Raw genomic sequence first — 21,109 nt, 5'->3', positions numbered from 1 at the left:
TATTATGGATGGAAATTATGTTTAATTTTTCACCATTTTATGATTAATTGACAAGTCAAGGAGCTAATCGTTAAAATAACCGATGGCAAAAATAACGTGATGCTCAAAATGACAGCTGAAAAACATGTCTCCCCCTGCAGAAAGTGTCCCTACTTCACAGGAAAGTCCACCGAACTCACAGTTGATAGTTTTCAAAGAGACTATTTCTTTGATAGAAAGTAGTTCCGAAGAGAACTCTTCACTTCAAGGTCCGTGGATAATCCCGAGTAACAGAGACACAGATTTTGGAGAGGCACACCGCTTTTCAATTTTTCAGATGTCATTTTTTTTTTCAGTGCTTTGAGGTTGCCGAACTGAATATTTCAAAAAAACCCAGGGACATTAAAGTCAAACCAGCTGCATAGTTAAACACCACAAGGGGTTAGTGAGAAGATAGATATTTTTTTTCCTGTGATCTGGGCGAGCCAGACCTTTGACCTTTTTAATATTGTTGCTAATAATAGCTGGAAAACACTCAGATCACTGCTGTACTAACAGATATCCACACATGGAAAACCTTAGATTTTAACAGAGCAATTGTACAAATAGTGTTTAATTTTTAAAAATGTCTCAGAAAGTGAATCCAAATGTGAAGATGTTATCCCACGCTACATTATGTAGGCTAAATGCTGTTACAGTACATCACCAACAGATGGCCCTCTTACACTACCATGCAACATACAGTTTCTGTGAGCATCCTCTGTATCTCTTCCTCACCCTCTTCCGTTCTCAGCATCTCTGTAATCTTCAATGGCCAGGCGGAGTTTGCGACGATGCATTAAACTGCTGACACCTAAACCCAGCTCCAGGTCTTCATCTGTTAGTCCCAGTAAAACCTGCAACATGTCATAACGGACCAGCTGAATCCACTTCATCAGGATTTAAGTGGTTTCACAGCAACAGGAATGCAAGCGTCCACCTGCATCACGTGAGTGCCTTTACCTTGCCACTCTTGACGTTTTCCGAGCAGGAGCGGATGTACATGGGCATCGCCATGACAACCTCCAGCCAGGCCTGCACCGTTCCCGCCCTCCACTGAGACATGGGTGTGGTCCTGGCAAGCTCCACCTGCTGGAGGCGGTCCAGCTGGTCCTCCGAGCCGTCCGACAGGTTGAGGCTGTGGCGGGTGGGGCTGGAGAGGCTGTCTGAGTCTGGGTGGGGGGCAGGTGAGGTGGGTGAAGGGGGGGGATGAGGGGTTAAGAAACATGGGTGATGCAGTTGAAGTCGTGAGTGAAGGCAGAGGTGACGTAAGTGACGAGAAAACAACGTTAATGCAAACAACAACAAAAAAAACCCTGATAACAGCTTCATATAAAATCATACCCAGTGTGAAGGGAACAAACAAGCTTTTAACAGCATCCTAAGCTTCTGGCTGCGCGACAACAAGCTAAGTGTTTGCCAGTAATGCTGTAAACAAAGTTGCAGCTTTTTATAAACGAGCTCCTCACTTAAGAAGTCCATTAAACTGGCAGCTGTGTGAGCTGCTGAATTAACATGACTCATCTGTCTAAATTAGCCTGCAGCAAAAGCTCTCCGAAGATGAAAAAAAACACATGCAATTAGGAAAAGCATGTTACATTTTGAAGCATTATGATCACATCAACTTCACATTATTACTATTCACTGGAGGAGGTGGGGGGAAACTCTAATGTCCCTAAATGTGTCCCTATGGTCTTGTCATGCTTACCTTACTAAGTTGATCCGAATATTTCCTGTTTACATTTTTTCTCGATATTAATATCTGGAGGGGTAATCAGGCTGGCCAAGGACATGATTCATTTACTTCAGTATTGTTTGTGCAATTTTAAAATCCCTACCAGCAGGTGGCAACGCGGCACCAGTTTGACATTCAGCAGCTGGTGTAGCATCGTGTGCTGCCTTCATTGTCATTCTGCTTGAAGTATCCTCACCTCTGGCTGTGCAGCAACACTTTTTTTTTTTTTCTCCGATAACAAAAATGACATACCTCAAAGTCACCTGTCTCATTTAATATGTCCAGAAAGCCTCTACATTAATACCAGCACCCTCAGAATACCAGCAACACTCTTTGGCTTACCCTTTGACTGCACTCGAGCCATCAAGGCTGAAACTGTAAGGACTCCTGGGAAGCTAATGAGCCTTGGATAAAAGCATCCACCTGAGAGCTCGGTCTTAATGGACAGTGCAGAGTCTTTGTCCTTCTTGTTGGTCGCTACACTCTCCACATCCATTTGTTATTTCAGTGAGCGGGGAGGGCGGGGGGGAGGAGGGAGAGAAGATGTGGGATGAAATGATGCTCTCTATCTGAATCATTCACTTTGAAATGTTGCCTGGGGCATTCAAGTTTAAAACAGAACAAAAAAAATAAATCAACAGGTTTTTTATTTTTTTTTTGGTTTGTTATTGTTGTTGTTGTTGTTTCCTCTGTGTTTCTGTCTCTTGTTTCGTTTCATTTCCAGTAAACAGCCGATGGAAACGTTACTTTTTGGCAGGCACCGCTGGACCATTGTGTGTTTGCTCAAAAGGAGATTCACGACTGGATGATTGCAGCGTCCAAATAAACAGGTTTTTATTAAACCTGCCTTCAGTAATTCATCTCGAGCTTGTTGGTTTTTATGTGCCCTCCTAAGAGCAATGTATAAACTGGCGGTGCACTTCTAAGTGCCCTTCTGAGAGCAGTTCATTTTAAGCTGAATAAATCTGCTCTTTGGCCAGAAATGCACTCTTGTCCATATACAAAGTCTGTTTTTTTCACTCGTAGTGAGTCCGAACAAAGACAGAACCCGATGGAAGCGGATCGGCTCAGAGGGGCATCCCACAGTTCCTGAGCTGTTTTACGACTGAATAGTTTTGTATGTTTTATCTGACGTCATGAACACTGGTGAGTTCTGTGAGCATCATGATGGATTGTTCTCTTTTGTAAATTGCACTTTGCACAAGACAGAAGAGGCTATTTTGTTTAAACCATCAATGACGTTGGAAATTATTGATGCAATACGGCAGGAATTGCTTGTGTGATGACCAAAAAACTAAATAGTAAATAGAAAATAGCTTGATATTTTGGGAGATGATTTGCCGTTTTGCTGAGCGTTAGATGAGGAGATGGATACTGCATTAATGTCTGTATGATGAATATGAAGCTACATCCAGTGTTTCCTGTTTTTGAGTTCATTACTAAAGCTTGAATTATGTTTTTAAAAAGACTGAAGGAGTAATTTGACATTTTGGGATGTTTCCTTATTTGCTTTCTTGCTGAGCCCCAGATGTGAATCTATAGTTGGTCTTCTTGTAGCCTATGCTAAGCTAAGCTAACTGCTCCTGGCTGTAGCTTTACACTGCATCTAGCATTCATTTTCAAAGTCATATCAACTCTGGAATAGAAAGCAAATAAGTGTATTTTCCCAGAATGCCTGAATATTCCTTAAACTGCACTCACTGTTGCTAAGATATCTGGTAAATGTGGGAAATGTTCAGGTCTACTCTGACGTCCACGCTGAACAAAGTATCACAGAAAGTTCAAGGAAAAGACTTGATGGAGGTCGTTGGAGTACAGAGGAAAAAATAACACGTGCCGTTGCCCTCGAATTCATGCTTTATGTGTTGCCACTTAATTGTTTTCAGATGGTTCATTAGAACTTGAAGAAGTGCTTAACTCCAAGGTCGTTGTGTGATGCTGTCTGAGAGTTAGAAGGCATCTGCAGACACAGTTTGCAACCCAGCACAACTCTTTTTCTTTTTTTTTTTTTTAAAAAGCAACTGGAACCGCTGTACCTTGGTCCTACTGAGTCTGATTGATTGCTTCTTGGGTCGCTTCACTGTGTTGAGAGTCCGATGGAGGTCAGACAAGAGGGGTCGGTGTTAGAGGTCAGGGGTCAAATCAAAGCAGAACATTATTGACACATTGTGCTGACACATATGAGCTCCGTTCCAACAGTCTAGCATGGCTTCATCTCCCCTCTCTCTCTCTCTCTTTTTTTTTTTTCTTTTGTTTTCCGATTATCGATTCCAATATGTTGCAGGAGAAAGATATGCTTTCTGGTGTGACTACGGAGTTAGAATTGAGAAAGAGAGGAAAGGAGGCCATTTGGAAGCTTTTGGATTGCAGTCCTCTCACAGATGGACTTGCAGGGCTGAGGGAAGCTAACGCATATGTTAAAAATGGCAGCCCCCCCCTAGCATAAAGGACGAATCAGGATTAGAGTCATACCACAACAAATGAACACTTACAGACACACAAACATTAACACAGGGAAAGAGAGGACAGCCACATGGAAATTCAGCGTTATTTATTTTATTTCAAAATAATTCTTATTTTTCTCATTTAGTTCTTTTTGAGCGTAACTTTGTTGCCATGCCTTTAAAAGTTTGCTACTATCCACTTCTTCTAAAACATCTCAGGGCTTCAGAATAGAAGTCCTCCGCTGAGGCCTACATCTTTTTTTTGACTTTAAATAAAACTCTTTCATAATAATATTAATTTAATTTCTGTAACGTTATCTCATTTACAAAAAAGGAAAATATCTGCGGAAGGAAACAAAACAAAGAGACCGTGGCTCAAAACAGAAAGTGATACAATATTTTTCATTTGATATGTTATCTCCCCCCCATCAGCAGAGGATCATAAAAGTTGGTTAAATGAAAAAAAAACCCAAAAAAACAAAAAAAACAGCCTAGATTTTCTTATGTTTCTCTGAAAGTTTGATGAAATAAGCTATTGTTCCTATACAGTTTAATGCATGGTGACTCATCTTTGAATTACCTTAGTGATGAAGTCGGTGAGCCTAAAACGTAGGCTGTGCTAAAGGTTAAAAGATAATCTCCTCTCCTGCTTACATGGATGCTCCTTTGGCAAGCGCTGCGGTTAAATACAGCTCCAATGTAATCTGGAACTCTATAGTGTTTCAGCTGAGGCCGACAAATACCCAGTGTTAGTTTAATATCGGGGAAGAGAAAAGATTTCCTGGGGGGGTTCGTGCAGACTCCGACTCAATCCAGTGAATGGATGAAAAAAAAATTCCAATGTCTTGTGCTTGACAAAAAAAAAAAAAAAATGCTATTAACCTTTAGCATAAAGTTAATTGCTTTCATTCAGCGATGGCTTGAACTCTGCATCAGAATTTTTTTTCTTGAGTTCACAGGGTCACGGAAGAAGTTATGGATTTGCTTGATTAGCGTGCTTAAATCGTGATTTCTAACCTTCAGCGTTAGCGCTCGGTCATGTTCTAGTAGTCTGCACCTCTTAATTGAAGTTCTGGTTATCTGGTTAAATAACCTTAATTCCAGACATCTTTAAAAGCCTTGACCAGCAGCCTCACATCTACTATGTAAGAATAATTAATGTTTATGCTTATTTTTCTTTTAAGACTAACTTTTCACAAAAGAATCCTACTCCCAGCATTATAACGACAGCTACAAGCAGCTGTAAGATCCTGCAGAGAGAAAATGTCACAAAGCCTCATGAATAAGCCGAATAATTAAAGATTCAAAGTGCAGTGCTGGGTTTGGTGACTTTGCTGACCTTTACTATTTCAAATGTAATTTTGCATAAAGAGCCTTGTAGGTGCAGAATAAAACTAAACTATGTTGAGTTTGGGATGTTAAGCTCTTAAACATTAATCAGAGCACTTTTTTTTTTTTTTTTTTGCATAACAGAGGGTCAAGTTTGCAAATTTAATCATTCAAAATGGAGGAAATCATGAATAAACATCATGAAATCAGTAACTGACCTCTCTTTTTTTGTTTTGTTTTGAACAGACAGTTTATCACCTTCTTGACAACATACCCAGGGGAAGACATCTCTCTTTTAGTGGGGTTTTGTTGAACATGCATTCGGGGGACTGGGACTATGTGCATGCATGTCACACATGTACCTTAGGCATGTACCTTCTATCTGAGCAGATAGAAAACACATTTCTGACATTTCCTGTTTGGCGTCATGATGCTGTGGAACAACATAGAAGGTTCAGTCCTCGCTTAGCAGCTTCTTTGAAGTCTCTTTGAGTCAACATCAAGGAGTGCTTCTGCACTGATTTTTTTTTTTTTTGGCGGTTGAGGGATGTGTTAACCGACAACCGAATTGTAAGTGGATTTAAGGAGTCTGCATGTTGCCTACAGGAAACTGTTCTCATCATGGCAGTGTGGAAGAAGGGGATGGACCAAGCAGGACAATAAACAGGGAGGAGTTTTAAGTTAAAAGGTAGTGAGAGGAGGGGGGAGTACATGTCAAAAATAACAAAAGGCATTCAGGACAAGGAGACATTTACACGCACAAAGTGCACATCAACTGTTGTTATTTACAAGTACAGCAGTCCTTCAAGTTTCCAGTTGAGTGAAAACAAAAAGTCAAAATGTAAAGAACAATTAAAAGATCCAATAACACAGCTGTTTTGGAGGGCAGATACAATAGAACATGTCCACGTTGTTGCTGTGTTACACTCTCCACGCTATTTACACGTCTGTACATACATGCAGGTGCAATTTGCTCGTTAAGGTATACACTTCAGCGAAGCAAGATGCGCCTCCGGCTTCTGACATGGCCTCTGACCATGGGCGACACACACATGCACACGCTCTCACACGCATACACGCATCGGTATGCATGCATGTGAGACTACACAGGCACACACGTTATTATACAGTATCTGTACACGCTGACATCGAACACGCGCCCATCCTCTCATACATGCGCACTTCAACACAATGTCGTCTTCTGATAATTGCCACAAAAAGGCTCTCCAGGTGGTTCACTCGGACATGTGTGCTTTACCAGTCTGCATCCTCCTCTATGTAATAATCAGGTGTTGAAGTACCATCAAACAAACCAGGGTCGAGGGACTTGCGTTGCTTTCCTCGGGCGAAGACACGCGACAGAGAGCCCAGCCCCATCTTCTCTTTCTTCTTCTTACGCTTCGCCTCCTCCAGATCTTCTAGGGACTGCAGGAGGAGAGAGGGAGAGAGACGGAACAGAGGGAAGAGGAAGATGAAGAGATGGGCAAAGGAACAGAGAGCAGAGGAGTCAGTGAAGGGGTGCGGAGTGGGCGATAAAGACCACAAGATAAAGATCACAGCACAAAGGGGAAGTGACACTTGACATGCTGCCAGGCATGCACTTATTCAATGACCACAACTGGTTTTCACATAAATTCAAGTCACTACTGCAGAGTGAGTACACAACAGACTGCATGGGGCAAACATGAATTCAGCCAGAACGATGGTGGAAGGAGACGACAGCGGCCAGGCAGCAGGACAGACAGTCGGCTACAAAGGAGGCGATTACTTGGGAGGGTGCGATGGTGGGCAGCTCTTACATTGCAAAGGGAGTGAGTCCGATGGCGTGGTGAGTTGATGTCGCTGGGTGTGGATGACCGGTCTCCCTCCACAGCAGAGGCGTCGGAGATGATGGAAGGCTGACGCGAGTGGCACGGGCTCACCCGCACGGCAGCCACTAAACGGGATGAGAGGGAAAAGAGAAAATGCTTGTTTCTTTCTCGGGTGTTTTGGGCACCAAAAGTCGTGAACAGGGACAATCTGATTCCTCTCCATCAATGACATGTATTATTGTTATTATTTTTCTTTTTAAAAAGTCGGTAACAACCAAAAGCCTGAAGTCATTTGCAATCAGCTGCAGTTGCTAAGCAACAGTGAAAACAGCCTCACAGAGGTTGAGAGAGTGTGTGTGCGCGCACCAGTGCGATTGATACATACAGTACAACCAATTGCATAGAAATTTGGGGTTCGTGACTGTTCACACGGTATGCTTCTTTCTCCTGATGTCCCCAATTAATCAGCAGCTTGCGTGAACCCAGAGCTGCCCTTTAAAACAGCCCCTGGGAGGACTGTGATGAACTCCTACTCAGGGGGCTGCAGGGCTAATGTCTGTAGAGCTTTCTTTTAAAGAGTAGTAGAAGGTGCCAGCTCTCTGCTTTGATTATACATAGTTTTAACTATTTCGTAAAGGTTAAGACAAACCTCGCAGTTCGAGGCTGGTGTGTACGACCACTTTTCTCTAATGATAGTATTTTTGTGTAATAACACGAGCGATGCCTATTTGTTGTACGCTGTTTTGCCTTCACATTGTGCTCAAATAAAGCTCAACCCTGTGTGCTGACATTTGCAGCCAAAACACAAACTGCTCAACTGAATTTCACTTGAATTTTGAAAACAACACCCCCTTTTTGTAGAAGGGTGAGTGCACTTGGCTGGCTGCTCTGCTACAATACCTCACAGTTTCCATCTGCGAGGCCATGCTATCAAAGTGATGGAGCAACACGAAAAAATGAATTGTTTGAACTTTAAATGCGTTTTTTTTCCCCCCCAGTTTATTTCAGCCACAAATGTCGCTATATAGGGATCTTTCTCCTGAGGTGTATGCCAGTCAAATGACTGTGAGGGGTCTGAAATATAGAAATACAAGCCAAGAGAATGAAGACGAAAAGGCGACCAAAAGTTCAAGTTCCTTCAACAATACAGGCAGTTTATGAATACCATTTACTCACATTGAACAACAAAGAAAGAGTGTCTAAACGCAACGGATCCTTCGCTGCCACCATCATCAAATACGCAGGAAACATTTGTGTGCAGCAAAGACAAATGGAAGCTGTAAAGCCAAAAAATAAAATAAAATCTCCACTGCCACATAAAGCGCATGACACGTCACAACTGGAACATCGTCCGTGGCCAACAACGTGGTCGCACTGAGCGGATGGCAGGAGTGGATGTGTGTGAAGCAGGTTCACATGAGCATGCAGAGGGTAAATGACGACCTATTTGCGCTGGTGTCGGCCCTACCTTGTCTGTCGGTGGGATGCCCCGTGTGGACGTAGAGGGTCTGCTGACTCTGTCTGATGGCAGCGGTCAGGGGAAGATCGGCCTGCATCACCCACTCCTGGTTGTTGCCGTTGACGACCGCCTCCGTTGGCATTGCCAGTGAGTGACGCTTGGGCACGTCCTTGGTCAGGGTGGCTAGTGACTGTTTGGCCTTAGAGGAGGTAAGACAGACAGATGCAATAACTCAGGGAGCGAAGCCATCACGAGAAGAGTCCTGCAAAGAAATCTTTATTTTACCTCACTGGGTGTTTTTCCTCTTCACTTGACATATGCTATATATGTGTGTGTGTGGTACATGCACATTAGGGCTGTCACAACATCAGATACCAAATAGTTGCTGGCAATCGATTGTTACAGTAATATCATATTATTACATGACATTCAAATTGGATGTTTAATACCACAGTTATTGTCAAAACCGGTATATCGTGACACCCCTAATATACATGTCGAGTGATGTGAAATTTGACTACAAATGTCTGAAAGCATGCAGATACGTTCTCCCCTGGGCTCCTCGTGTGGCTGTTGTCTCATGAAAAATGCAGCTGTGTTCTCGTTCTCTCTTTTGTTGTGTGACAAATGGCCAGACTAGGAGGTGGAGGAGGTGTTTGCTGTTTGTTACAACGTTGAATGTGTCGTTTCTGTAACTTTAATGAACACTATTGCTCTGTGTTGCCTTAAATGTGGAGCAAAAATGAGCCGCCGGGGCCTTAGAAGATGTGTTCGTGCGTGTTTATTTTGTGTCCATACATTGTTTTTTTCCTTGTTTCTACGTTCTCTGATTAGCCTTCACTCGGTGTTGGTGTTTTACAAATGCTTGAAATCTTGTTATTGTGCGATTCTTATCATCATGCCAAGCAACGGCAGGCTGCAAATCACCGGCACAATCAGCTTCACTGCAATCATGTCTACCTACCAGCAGTCAAACAATTATCAATCACAGTCTTTGACATGCAAAACAGAATACAATCACAAGTCTTCGGCGTAATCATTAGTTGTCAGAATATTGACGTATTCTTTTTTTTTTTTCTTTCCCCCCCCAAGCATTTCACAGCGTTCAATTAGACCTCAAGTACATTCAGTTCAATCACAGTGGGAATCGGTGGGACCACTGATGTTAGGATCACTGGGACCAGTAGGGGCGGGCTGAGGGGTTAGTCAAAAACGTGCATCTGAGAAGGGGGAGCTTTCCAAAAACGACAATTAGGTCACAAGTAGGAGAGAGTTCCAGGGAGCAGGAGGGGCAAGAAAAGTCACATTTTTAAAGCTGGGGACCTGTCCTTACCGCCATGACCCTAGGAGAGTAGTCCCTGTCCACAAGCCGCTCAAACACCCGGAACTCCATTCTCTGATTGACACAGTTACTCATCTGGGGGGTTGGAGACATGAGGGATGGCTATGCTGTACATTCAAAGGCTTTCCATGTAGTGATTATGTGTAGTAACAGTGCATAGAGACAGACAGACGTACTGAACACCCATGAAACAGAAATCAAACTTTTGCTGCTGTTGTTTGGAAAAAATTTCTTTTCCTCGACTTGTCAGTAGTTTTAACACTTGAGATGGAAATTTGAAGCATGGAGGCAGTTTGGTTGGCATGTGTCTCCTTTCTTACCCTTATATACTATTTTAGTGATGACACTTTTTTTTAACACATAAAATCAGCAACTGCAGCTTTAGAAATCTTCTATCTTCTTATCCATGACGTTCTAAACATACTGCAAGAAGTTCTCGGCCTCATCAAGAAAAAAGAGGCGTAACTCCCATTTTGGGGCATAACTAAACACTATAAAACCTTTTGTCACTGTCCACAAAATGTCTAAAAAGGAGATGAAAGCTGGCGTGTTGTCATTTCAGGATGAAGCATCCGTCCACACAGCATTAGTGGCAATTACTCGACCTGGAAGATTTCTAGAAGGCTGACGGTACCAAAGAAGGTTCATGGAGCAACGATTCAAAAGCCACATTTGGCTGCTTCTGCCACCTGATGCTGTGTGGATGGATGCATTGTCCTGGAGCAACGGCACTCCAACTCACTGTTGTCCTCTCCTTTTTGCTTTGATTGCTTCAAACATTAGAATTTTTGCAGACAGACATAGAAGACTTTATAGTATACAGCTATGCCCCATGATGGGAGTTTTTCCCTTGTATCCAGGGGAAGTCGAGAACTTCTTGAAGGTATCCTCGTATACAACTCAACAACCCCACAGGAAGAGATAAAGCATTATCAGGGGCTGCCTCTCCACCTGTCTGTCTATGTGTCAGGCTACTCCCTGTCTGCCTTCCTGTCTCACCATGGCCAGTTCAGCCTCCAGCTCCTTGATGCGGTTCTCCTTGAGGTCGAGCTGCGAGCGCAGCATCCCCGTGTGCTCCGTGGCTTCCTTGGTCTGCCGTCGCAGGTCCCACTTTTCTCTCTCCAGGAGGTCTTTCTCCTTGGCCAGTGCCTTCACTGCGTCCTCGCTCTCCTAGCAGAGACACAGATCCTGATGGATTGGTTCACATATCAAGCCTACCTAAACGTGCAGCATGGTAGCGCCTCCGGGCTGTGAGTGAAGTTTACTTTTGTGTTGCCCTGATGTCACACTGGGGATGAAACCGGCTTGTCAGGTGTATCAGCTATCTTAATCCTTGTTACACAGTGCCGATACAAAAGTATTCACCTTCCTTGGACGTTTTCTCCTTTTATTGCTTTTTGACATTGAATCAATGTCAATGTAATTTGGATTTTTTTTTCAACAAGAATTTACAGAAAGTGAAAACACATTTGTGCAAAGTAATGTTAATTATTGCACAGGTATTCACCCCCTTTAAAGTGACTCACCTAATTCAACAGAGGTACAACAAATTGGTGCTACAATTCACATATTCAATGAAATGGAGATCACCTGAGTGTGGTTAATGCGTCTCTAGTAATTGTATTATTAAGACATCTGGAAGGTGTAGTCACTGGTGAATCGGTACTCCTGGATATAACCACACCACAACGATGAAAGAACACTAAAAGCAACTCGGTATAAAGGTTATTGAAAAACATAAGTCAAGAAAATTTCCTGGATACCCCTTGGAGTACAGTTAAATCTATTAATAAGAAATGGATGGAATATAGCACATAGTAAATGTGCCTGGAGCAGGCCGCTTTCAGAAACTAAGTGCAAGAAAGACGACAGCGAGGGAGGCCACCAAGACACCGATGACACCTCCTCTGTTTGAACTTTGACATGAAAGAGAATTTTTTTTTGTAAATTCTTGCCAAAAAATCCATCTGAAATTAAATATGTCGAAAAGTAATAAAAGGAGAAAACATCCAGGTTTTTATAGACACTGTTGGATTTTTTATAAACTGCACAGCTGAAAAGGTGAAACCAGATCTCGTTGACGGTGTTGGACTAACAGTAAACTTGGTTGGACCTGACTTGTAATTGGTAGTAATGTAAAAATCCTCAGGCAGTCACATGTGCTGAAAGTGCAACCATTTGTTCTATATGTACACCTCACACATGCATAGAATATCCTTATCCACAGTAAAAAAAGTGAATAAAGAACAAAGCTTCATATTATTTGGTTGTGTCAAGGTTTGGGCGATGACTACGGTTGCCTAAGATTTATTTTTGTACTATGTGCATTCAACTGCTACAAAGAAAGAGCCTCTGTATAGATGTCTGTGTGTGTGTACACAGTGAGAGTAGGGCTGGCCATACTTTTCTGTGCTGCTCATAGTTGCGTATGAAGTCCCGGAGCTGCTCCTCCCGGCTCTCCAGTGTGGCATAAAGCTGCTGCATCTGATTCACCAGGTCCGCTTTCTCTGCCTTCAGACGCTTACGGTCCGACTTCATGGCTGCGAAAAGAGCAAGACAAAAAAGTGAGTCAGAATCAGAGTCCTATCAACGTTTAGCTGTGAGTCCATTTACATATAAAGAAGAAAATAAGTGTGGCTCCATCACTTTTTGGTGGTGTTTTCATGATATGAACTGTTAAAAGCAGCTTAGAATTTGAAGTAAGTCATTTAGTTGTAAACTACTCGAGAAAATGTGTTCTTCTAGTTTTCTGCTAACACGGTATGAGGTCGTATCTCATATTTTTATGAATGTAAATCCTACATTTCTGCATTTGTGAGCACAAGCATGAAGCATCTGTACTGACACAACTGTTGGTAAAATTCATTTGGCACAGACTTCCACAAGATTCTGCAAAAGGTTTTCCATTTGGAGGTTCCACTGAAACTACAGTCCTTGTACTTGAGTGACATGCCATCAGATAAAGCTACCTCGAATATTAATTATTTATCACAGGTTTTAAGTGCAGCTTGCAGGAGAGCCATTACTCACAAGTGGACTAGAAAAAAACCTACAATAGATGATTAGATTAATATTAATTAGGATATCTTCAAAATGGAAATAATTACTTTTACTATCAAACTGCAACTGGGCAAGTTTTTTTTTTAAAAAAAAGAAAAGTAAATTGGACTGTGTACATTACTGTATGACCATCATTTGTTTAGTATGAGTTTCCATCTTTCTAGTCGACAGACATAGGCATCAGGAAGACTTAAATCCATTAGGTCAACTTTTTATTGACTACATTCTATTTTCATTTAATTTATTCTAAAGGTCCTTCTGTGCATATTTTAAGTATTTATTATCGCCTTTTTAAAAAATGGTGTTTTGCAGCAGTCCTTTTAAGTTCTTGCCTGATTAAAAAAGTCTTCCAATATTTATATAAAGTCAGCATGCCTTGTCCACGAGACCACACTGCAGCAAAAATAAGACTCTTCCAGCAAAATGCAGCTAAAGCTCAGGTGCTTCTCAGCAAACCTCTAAGAGACAAAAGAAGTACGCTGATTAATTCACAGCCTTTTAATTGTGCAAACAGACCAACGTTTCAACACCACTGTGTCTTCATCAGAGGCACACGCGGTGGCAGTTTCTTTATACATAATAACTAGGTTATTAAAGCTCCTTCAGATGCGAAGCGTGAGTAAAAACATTAAACACACCTGCTGTTGCTGGTCTAATATGGCGTGACTGCACGTTGAGAAAGACGTGAATCACACATGAACCCTTCTGTCAATCTTCTCCCGGCTGCTGGCTTCGTTAGAGGCTGAGTCGCTCTTTTCATCTATCTCTCTGCCACACACTCTCTCTAATCCTCTGGCACCTCACCCACGCATCATGATAAAGAATATGGTTCACTGTGGTTATTCAGAGAAGCTCTAATTTACTCAAAGACAACATCTCCTTTTTTTTTTTTTTCTATCTCTCTCTTCTGCATCTGCGTCTTCTCCCGCTTTCTCTTGATCCTCTCTACCTCTTCATGCAAGGTTGTTTTCCAGGCGCTTGTTTAAAGACGCGTTTTCTCGCAGCCGTCTTTCAAAACTGACAATATGGGATTTATTTATATGTAAGCTATTCAAACTGTGTCTGTCCACCTTTGTCTTCCTCAACTTGACATCCATTTCCTTACAGCACAGCAGCCCTGACAGTTGGATGTTTCCTCCCATCACACGGTTCTTTGTTTTCCCTCTTGATGCTTGTTATCATGTGTTCACCTTTTCTTTTTCCTTCCTCTGAGCCAGCTGTGTGTCATTAATTAACTTATATCACAGCCTGGTTAATTGTGTGACATTCACAAGTTGCGTCTGGGGAACATGCTCAGGCAAGTGGAATGGAAGTGGCGTTTTACAAGGACGGGTTCACCCTTCTTGTTTCCTCTCTTTCCCCCCCCCGCCGCCTCCCCTTTTCATATCTTTCACCCATTTTTACAGGTGGCGTCCCCAAGCCAAAGGGATGTGTCGGCCTCACTGGCTGGCGAATGAAGACAAATAAAATCCTCATCGCTCACTGACCGAGAGAAACAGGAAACCTCCCAGCACCTGCCTCAGGAAGTGAAATCAAAGACGTCTTTGAGATGAGCCAAAAAACACTGCTGCTGCCTCACATCCTGCACCTGTGACCATTTGGCAACACAAACCCTTTTCTGGTGTTGGAAGCAAGAAAGCTCTCACTGTGACTCCGTGAAAGGATCCATTCACGAGTGCAAATCATGTTATCGACGTTACTCACCGTTTATAACCTATATACAAACGCTTTTATTGGGCAAAGCTCGTCTTAGCGCTCTGTGTCATTCTGTTACACTCAAGAGATGGGGAGGCTGTGGCATGTCTCCTCCTGCTGACAGCCATATTAATGACTAACATACTCTGCAGCTCGGTCCAAGCCTCCAAGAATTATTACCAGATGAAGCGAGCGAGGAACCACCTGGGAACCGAAAGTAATGTGTGCGGAGCTGGAGAAGGATGATGACATGGAGGGGAAGCCGTTTAATTGTCTTTTCATGGAGAAATTACACATCTCTATGCAATCACCTGCCTTGAAATCCTAACTGACACAGTCTGTAGGCTTTGACGTGAGAGGTCTGTGACTCAAAGCGTCCCTTTCCAGTAAAGACGGCAAGAAGGCAGAAGTGTCAGAGCAGGAACATGATACTTTTAAGACAAACCAAGAACAAAAAGCTTTCAGTCAGATATGAACACAGAAATATCGAACTAAAACATCCCTCTAAGTCCCAGAAACAGAGATTCGGAGGTGCTACTTAACCCTATTCAGGACTTTTGGGGTCTTTTGGACCCCAGGCCATTTAGTTTAGGCGACAGATATTGTTTTTTTTTTTTTATCATTGAAGATTTTTTTCAAATATAAAAAGAGGGACATTTGTCATGCATTTGGAACCAAAATACATCAACTTATCAGAGAATGTATTTAACATAGTATAAAACTATATAATGAATACCAACAATTATTTTGCACATATTCTTTCTTGGATACCCAATGGACCTTGGATGGATGACATGAATGCATGCTTTCATATGAAGGCAGATGTGGTTCGTCGTGGTTTTTTTTATGGTGTCACTGTCATAACAACGTCCAAAAAGGAGCGAATGCTTCTGTCCAACCAAAATAAACTTCTGTAGGGGTGTAATCCCTCAAGAAACAACGGGAGACCAAAAGCAGCATGGGCTATATGTGAGAAACACGGAGAAAAGGAAGCAGGATTGTGTTTTTTGGCGCTAATTTGATAAAAGTGCTGTTTTTTATAGAGCTGTTGCTATAAAGAGATCACTAGTGGAGTTACTGCGTTTTCATTACAATTGCTAATATCAGCTTAGCAATCGAAATAAAAAGTTTTTGGTGTGTCACCCCTTTTTGCTTTAATGACCGCGTGCGCTTAAGCCGCAAAAGCCTCTTCCAGCATGGTCTGATAGTGTTCCAAGGAGCTTCTTGTGATGTCTAAAATGCTTGGCTTCCTCAAGCTGGATGTTCAGTAGTGTTGAAGTCAGGTTTAGTAGTTCTTTCGAAGCTTTGAGGTGCGTTCGGGCTCATTATCTTGCTGCACTGTGAATCCTTCTCCAGAAAGATGCAAACCAGAGGGTGTAACGTGTCTCTGAAGAATGGAGTGCCACTTCTTCCTTGATCCAACTCTGCAAAAATACCCCCAGACCTGAATCCTGCAACCACCATGTTCCACTGTGGGTTTGACACACTGCAGTGTCACTCAACCCCCTTGTTGGTCTTCTTACATCCTCCCTTCTGGTAAAGCTTAACTTTGGATTCTTCTGTAAATATGACTTTTTTTTTCTCCAGTTGTCTGCTGTGAAATGCTGGTGTTTGGCTTCCTTCCTTTCACAGTGCTGCTGTTGCTTTTCATTTTCTATTTAGCTCATTGTGATGAAGTTATTTTCCATCTCTCAGCGAACAAAGCTGGGAGATGATTTATCCTCTAACAGCGCGGTCACTTCTGGCCTCCCTGATCGTGCTTTGGATGCAACTGAGTGTTTCGGGGGGGTTATGCAGTCTAAACCTGAAGCCTAGACATTATCTGACATTGAAAAAGCTTCTTGTTGCTCGAAAAACTATTAGACTTCTGGCATTTAGCTCCGATGCCATAATCTACAGCGAGTGCGGGTATTTTTTTCTTCATTTTACACGTCAGACCTTTTGGTGTTTTTAAAAGCTTCTAAATCCTCAAACTTTCTAATTATTTCCAGGTTTGCATGAAACTATGACAGCAGTCCGATACGGTCTCTCTGAGGTATTCGTGTACTTATTGTTTTATTGTATTGAGTCTTTGTCTGAAATGTGAATAAACGTTGCCTTTGTGCACAACTGTGTGTGTGCCTACATGCAAATGCAGCCACTAAAAGCTACTCCAGCCTGTGTTAGCAGAACAAGAGCAGGTCAGGACTCTTGGAAAACAAACATTCGCTATCAAAGGTCCGCATCACTGTTCCCACTGCCCAGTGTTAAGAACAAGAGCACCTGCCTGTATCATGCTCTCCTGACACATTCTCTAAAATCTGCATAAGTGGTTTTTAGCTCGGCGCACAAAGGCTTCTTTTCTGCTACCAAAGCCCTCGTGCTTTTAAGCATTTTAATGTGAGCATCCACCACTGTAGTGTGCTAAAAGCCTTTGTCTGCCGGGCTCTTCTGTGACGCTTTTGCTACCAGAGGACTTAATGCGCGAGCCAACTCATTAGTTACTAAACAGAAACGCTGGAGTCCTCGGGGAGTCCACTCTTAAAAATAAATTAAAGCAGTGGTTCTTAACCTTTTTTTTTTTATCAGTGTGACCCGCTTTTGAGGGTGAAAATATTTTCAGTTTGCTTTTAGCTTCACCACAATTCACTAAAATTAGCGAAGGAACACCCCCCGGGGACCCCTCCTCGCGACCTGAATACATTTTGGGAAATTTCTTGCTGACAGTTATGTGCAGAGACTCATCCCAATCTCGATAAAAAATAAATAAATAATGAAAAGAAAAAGCAGCTGGTTAGCTTAGAATGGACTCCGGAGAGTTACGACATGCCATTTGTTGTAACGATTAAACAAACAAGATGTAACATGTCGATTAGTGGGCTTTGTAGATGCTGGTGGGCAGATTTGGCTACCTTCTGACACAGCCAGATGAGCAGTTTGCTGTGTTTCTGCAAAGCTAGATGGCTGCTGGATGTAGCTTCACATTTACTGTAGAGAAATGAGATGGCTTTCAATCTTCTCAGATGTTATTTGCCAAAATCACAAATAATTCCTTTATGAAACTATACAAATAATACAGTAGATATACAGTATGATCAGAGTAATAACATTCAAAGCACCGACAGTGTATCACAGTGATGATCAGCTCATTAAAATGCAATACTCTGCTATAAAAGCCTCTGATCCTGGCATTCCTCACTTTGGCATGTTTCAAATTTCTTGTGTGACAAATTTCCCTGCTCTTAGATCTATAAAGGATTATCTAACCACCAAAGACCAAAAACGACTCAACACATATTTGTATTTTTAACTGTGCGTGTCCTGTTTGCTTTTCTTCTTCTTCTTCTTGTTCACGACACTGTTTTGTGATTTCCCTCCTCTCCCCGATCACGCTCGAGTGGGTTAAACCCCAGGAGGAGACATCTCTTGTATGTTTTGATCCTTTTTTTTCCCCCCACTGTGAAATCACGCCACCAGAGGAGTCCCCTTTTTGTAACTGACTCCGAGTAAGTGAATTCAAGCTGACCGTAGCTGCTGTTGTTTGTGAAGAAGAAAACTGCGATTTTTTTTATATTTTATTCTTCCTACATCTTCCTTTCAAGCCTACAGGGGGCCACTGTTTGATACTCCAAGGACCGATATCCAGCAGAGTGCCGCTTAAAGACACTACAGGATTATATCACACATGAAGCTGAATAAACAGTAGCTCTCGGTATATACAGCGACAAATTTGATTCAGCTTTAGGAAGCCATCCTTGATTTGGAGAGACAAAATCAACCTGAACATTCACATGGTTTGCACCTATCACTGAGGGATGCTTTTCACATCCCACTCACCGCTTCCCTGTGGTTAAATAACAGCCCTCATTATCTGGTGCGGCCCATCTACTACAGCACAAATATAACAAGATTCCAACCATGATTTAGCCAAATAAACATTTCCCGCTTTTCTGTTTTGCACCTGCTCTAACAATCAATTTACCCTGTTGCTTTCTAAAGAGCATTTCTACATGGAAATATACACGGTGAGAGATCGTGCCAACAGCACAGACAACTAGCATACGTCATTTTTGTGCATTTCAATGAATTTAAATAGTGTTTTTTATGCGAAGGCCGCAATTTAAGCAAATTCAGGCTACCTTCCTGTGACAGACAACAGAATCACAAAGACACACTTATCATAACCTCCCACAGAAAATGATGTTCTCCACATTAATGAGAAACCACTCCACGCTGACACTACTCCATATAACTTCACTCCTAAAGAGATGGGACAGGCTTTTAGTCAGCTCTTAACATAATTATTTTGGGAGAGAACAAAAGAGACATCGGCTCATTGGAGGGAGTCCATTGTTCACGGTTTGGGATTTTAAATCTGCCAGATGAATAATGAAGAAGGAGCCTCGGAGCAGCACAGTGTGCTCACCTCCTCAGTTCCTCGGCAAAAACAAACCCAGGGGTCGTCGGAGGCGCGTATCTGCGTTGGTTCTCGCTGCAGAACAGGGCATGTTACTGTTGCTGCACTCGTTCTGATATTCAAACACATTAATTCATGCTAATTAATGCTTTAGCGGAGATCCACAACCTCAACACTGACATTTGACTCTTGAAATAGGTTCATGCACAAGCTATAAGCTAGCCATTAAAAACACATCAAACACGTCTCACCTGGAGGCTTGTGTATGTATGTATGTGTGCGTTAGAGAGTTAAACAGCAGCACGGACACGTTCAAATCAAAGGAAGGGTCATACTTTGACCTCAGACACTTCAGTGCTCCCCTTTGTGTCTTCACTGGATCCAGAAGAAAATTAGCTGGAAAAAAAGCTGAGCCTTATTGCAATTAGTGGATTCTGATTGGCACATTGTGTCTTCACTTAAATAAAGATTGGCAGATGACTGAGATACCTCAGACTGCCACAAGGGGCCACTGTGATCCAAACATGTATTCTCACTAAATTTGGATTGACAGAGGCACAAACTGAAGAGAACAACTGTCCCTATCTGTGGCCAGCACTCAGTTTGTCCTCATCTTTAAAAAAAAAATAATGTCTTAACTTGTTTAAAAGTAAAAGACACCAAAACCCACAAGTACTTTAATGTGATCAGATGAAGTAACCTGTTGAGATTTGACATCACTGAGTGTGTGTCTGTATGTGTGTATCGGTGTTTAAATGCCTATTGAGGAAAGAGGCCTTGTAGTCAAGGACAGAGCTGCTTTCTGAGTACAGTCTAGCGTGAAATGACACTAAACAGAGCAGGCACTCTGTGCTTTGATGATACATAGACGTCGACTGCTTTCATACGAGCTCTGGATTGACTGCGAGTCCCTCAGTGATAGTAATTAGCCAGAGCGCAAATAGCTAATTAAAAACAGCAGCGAGGGCCAACTATACTTTGAAAATTCATTAAACAAAACTTTGATGAGAAAGTCTAAATAGGACTTGGGTAAACTTATAAACACCTTTTGAGAGCTGTCAAATTACGTAGCTAAATTGGGGTTCATTTTCTGTTTGTATCTCCACCTCAGGGTTCAGCGATCGCCAACACTGTGTCAGTTCATTGTCAGTTACGGGTAGGGGGCATGAAATACAGCCCGTGGGTTAGACTGAGTGCCCACTGGCATCAGAACAAAACCTGAGAGATTGGCAAATATCTTCGATTTTGGGTTCACGGTGGAAATGAAAGAACTCGGGCCTTAACATTGCAACAGCTTGGGCATCTCACCAGACCAACACAGAGGGGGAGATGGAGGAAGAATCGGGGAGAAAATGAAGAACAACTGGAGAGAAAATGCACTGACAAGCAGCGTTTTTCTCTGCCATTCTGTATTCATAGGCACCAGAAAAATCTGCATGTAATTTAACCGCGAACCCTCTGAACTGAGGTAGGAGTGGCAACACAGTTTGTGCGAACCATTCCCAAAGTAAACAGGTATTATCTCAAGTGGCAGGGAGCAAAGGAGGGGAAGATGCATTTCTTTCATGCTACTTCATCACTCCAGCCTTTTGCTTTCCCATCTAAAGCAGAACCACAGTAAAATAAAGAAAAACTAAAAAAGAAAAAAAAAGAAAAAAACCAACTCAAAGCTACTCTGCTTCACAATAATTGTTGGTAGCACTTCAATAAAAGCCCCCAGGGCGGATAAGTTTTCCAAACATTGCTCTAATTCTTCTGGGAAAAACACTTTGCCTGAGCATCTGGTGGGATGTTCACAATATGCCAGCCTTGTGAAAACT

General features: G+C 42.3%; 2 protein-coding genes across 2 annotated transcripts in view; both read right to left on the bottom strand.

Annotated features, from left to right (window-relative positions):
* Positions 1 to 2,249, bottom strand: part of LOC103353027 (kazrin-like) — a 6,863-nt gene extending 4,614 nt beyond the window's left edge. Inside the window, exons 1-3 of the mRNA XM_008275776.1 lie at positions 2,177 to 2,249; positions 982 to 1,190; positions 757 to 875 (exon numbers count right to left, since the gene is read on the bottom strand). Coding sequence (XP_008273998.1) covers positions 757 to 875; positions 982 to 1,190; positions 2,177 to 2,249 — 401 coding nt within the window. The remainder of the gene's footprint in view (positions 1 to 756; positions 876 to 981; positions 1,191 to 2,176) is intronic.
* A 2,038-nt stretch (positions 2,250 to 4,287) lies between these two features.
* The window catches only part of LOC103353017 (kazrin-like), a 127,912-nt gene continuing 111,090 nt past the window's right edge, over positions 4,288 to 21,109 (bottom strand). The window contains exons 4-9 of the mRNA XM_008275759.1: positions 12,542 to 12,678; positions 11,138 to 11,308; positions 10,130 to 10,213; positions 8,806 to 8,995; positions 7,326 to 7,462; positions 4,288 to 6,951 (exon numbers count right to left, since the gene is read on the bottom strand). Of these exons, the coding sequence (XP_008273981.1) occupies positions 6,781 to 6,951; positions 7,326 to 7,462; positions 8,806 to 8,995; positions 10,130 to 10,213; positions 11,138 to 11,308; positions 12,542 to 12,678 (890 nt within the window). The 3' untranslated portion in view covers positions 4,288 to 6,780. The remainder of the gene's footprint in view (positions 6,952 to 7,325; positions 7,463 to 8,805; positions 8,996 to 10,129; positions 10,214 to 11,137; positions 11,309 to 12,541; positions 12,679 to 21,109) is intronic.

The sequence above is a fragment of the Stegastes partitus genome, unplaced genomic scaffold, assembly GCF_000690725.1.
Source record: "Stegastes partitus isolate 25-593 unplaced genomic scaffold, Stegastes_partitus-1.0.2 Scaffold58, whole genome shotgun sequence".
In the NCBI taxonomy this organism is placed as follows: domain Eukaryota; kingdom Metazoa; phylum Chordata; class Actinopteri; family Pomacentridae; genus Stegastes; species Stegastes partitus.
This window is presented reverse-complemented; position numbering and strand designations above follow the sequence as displayed.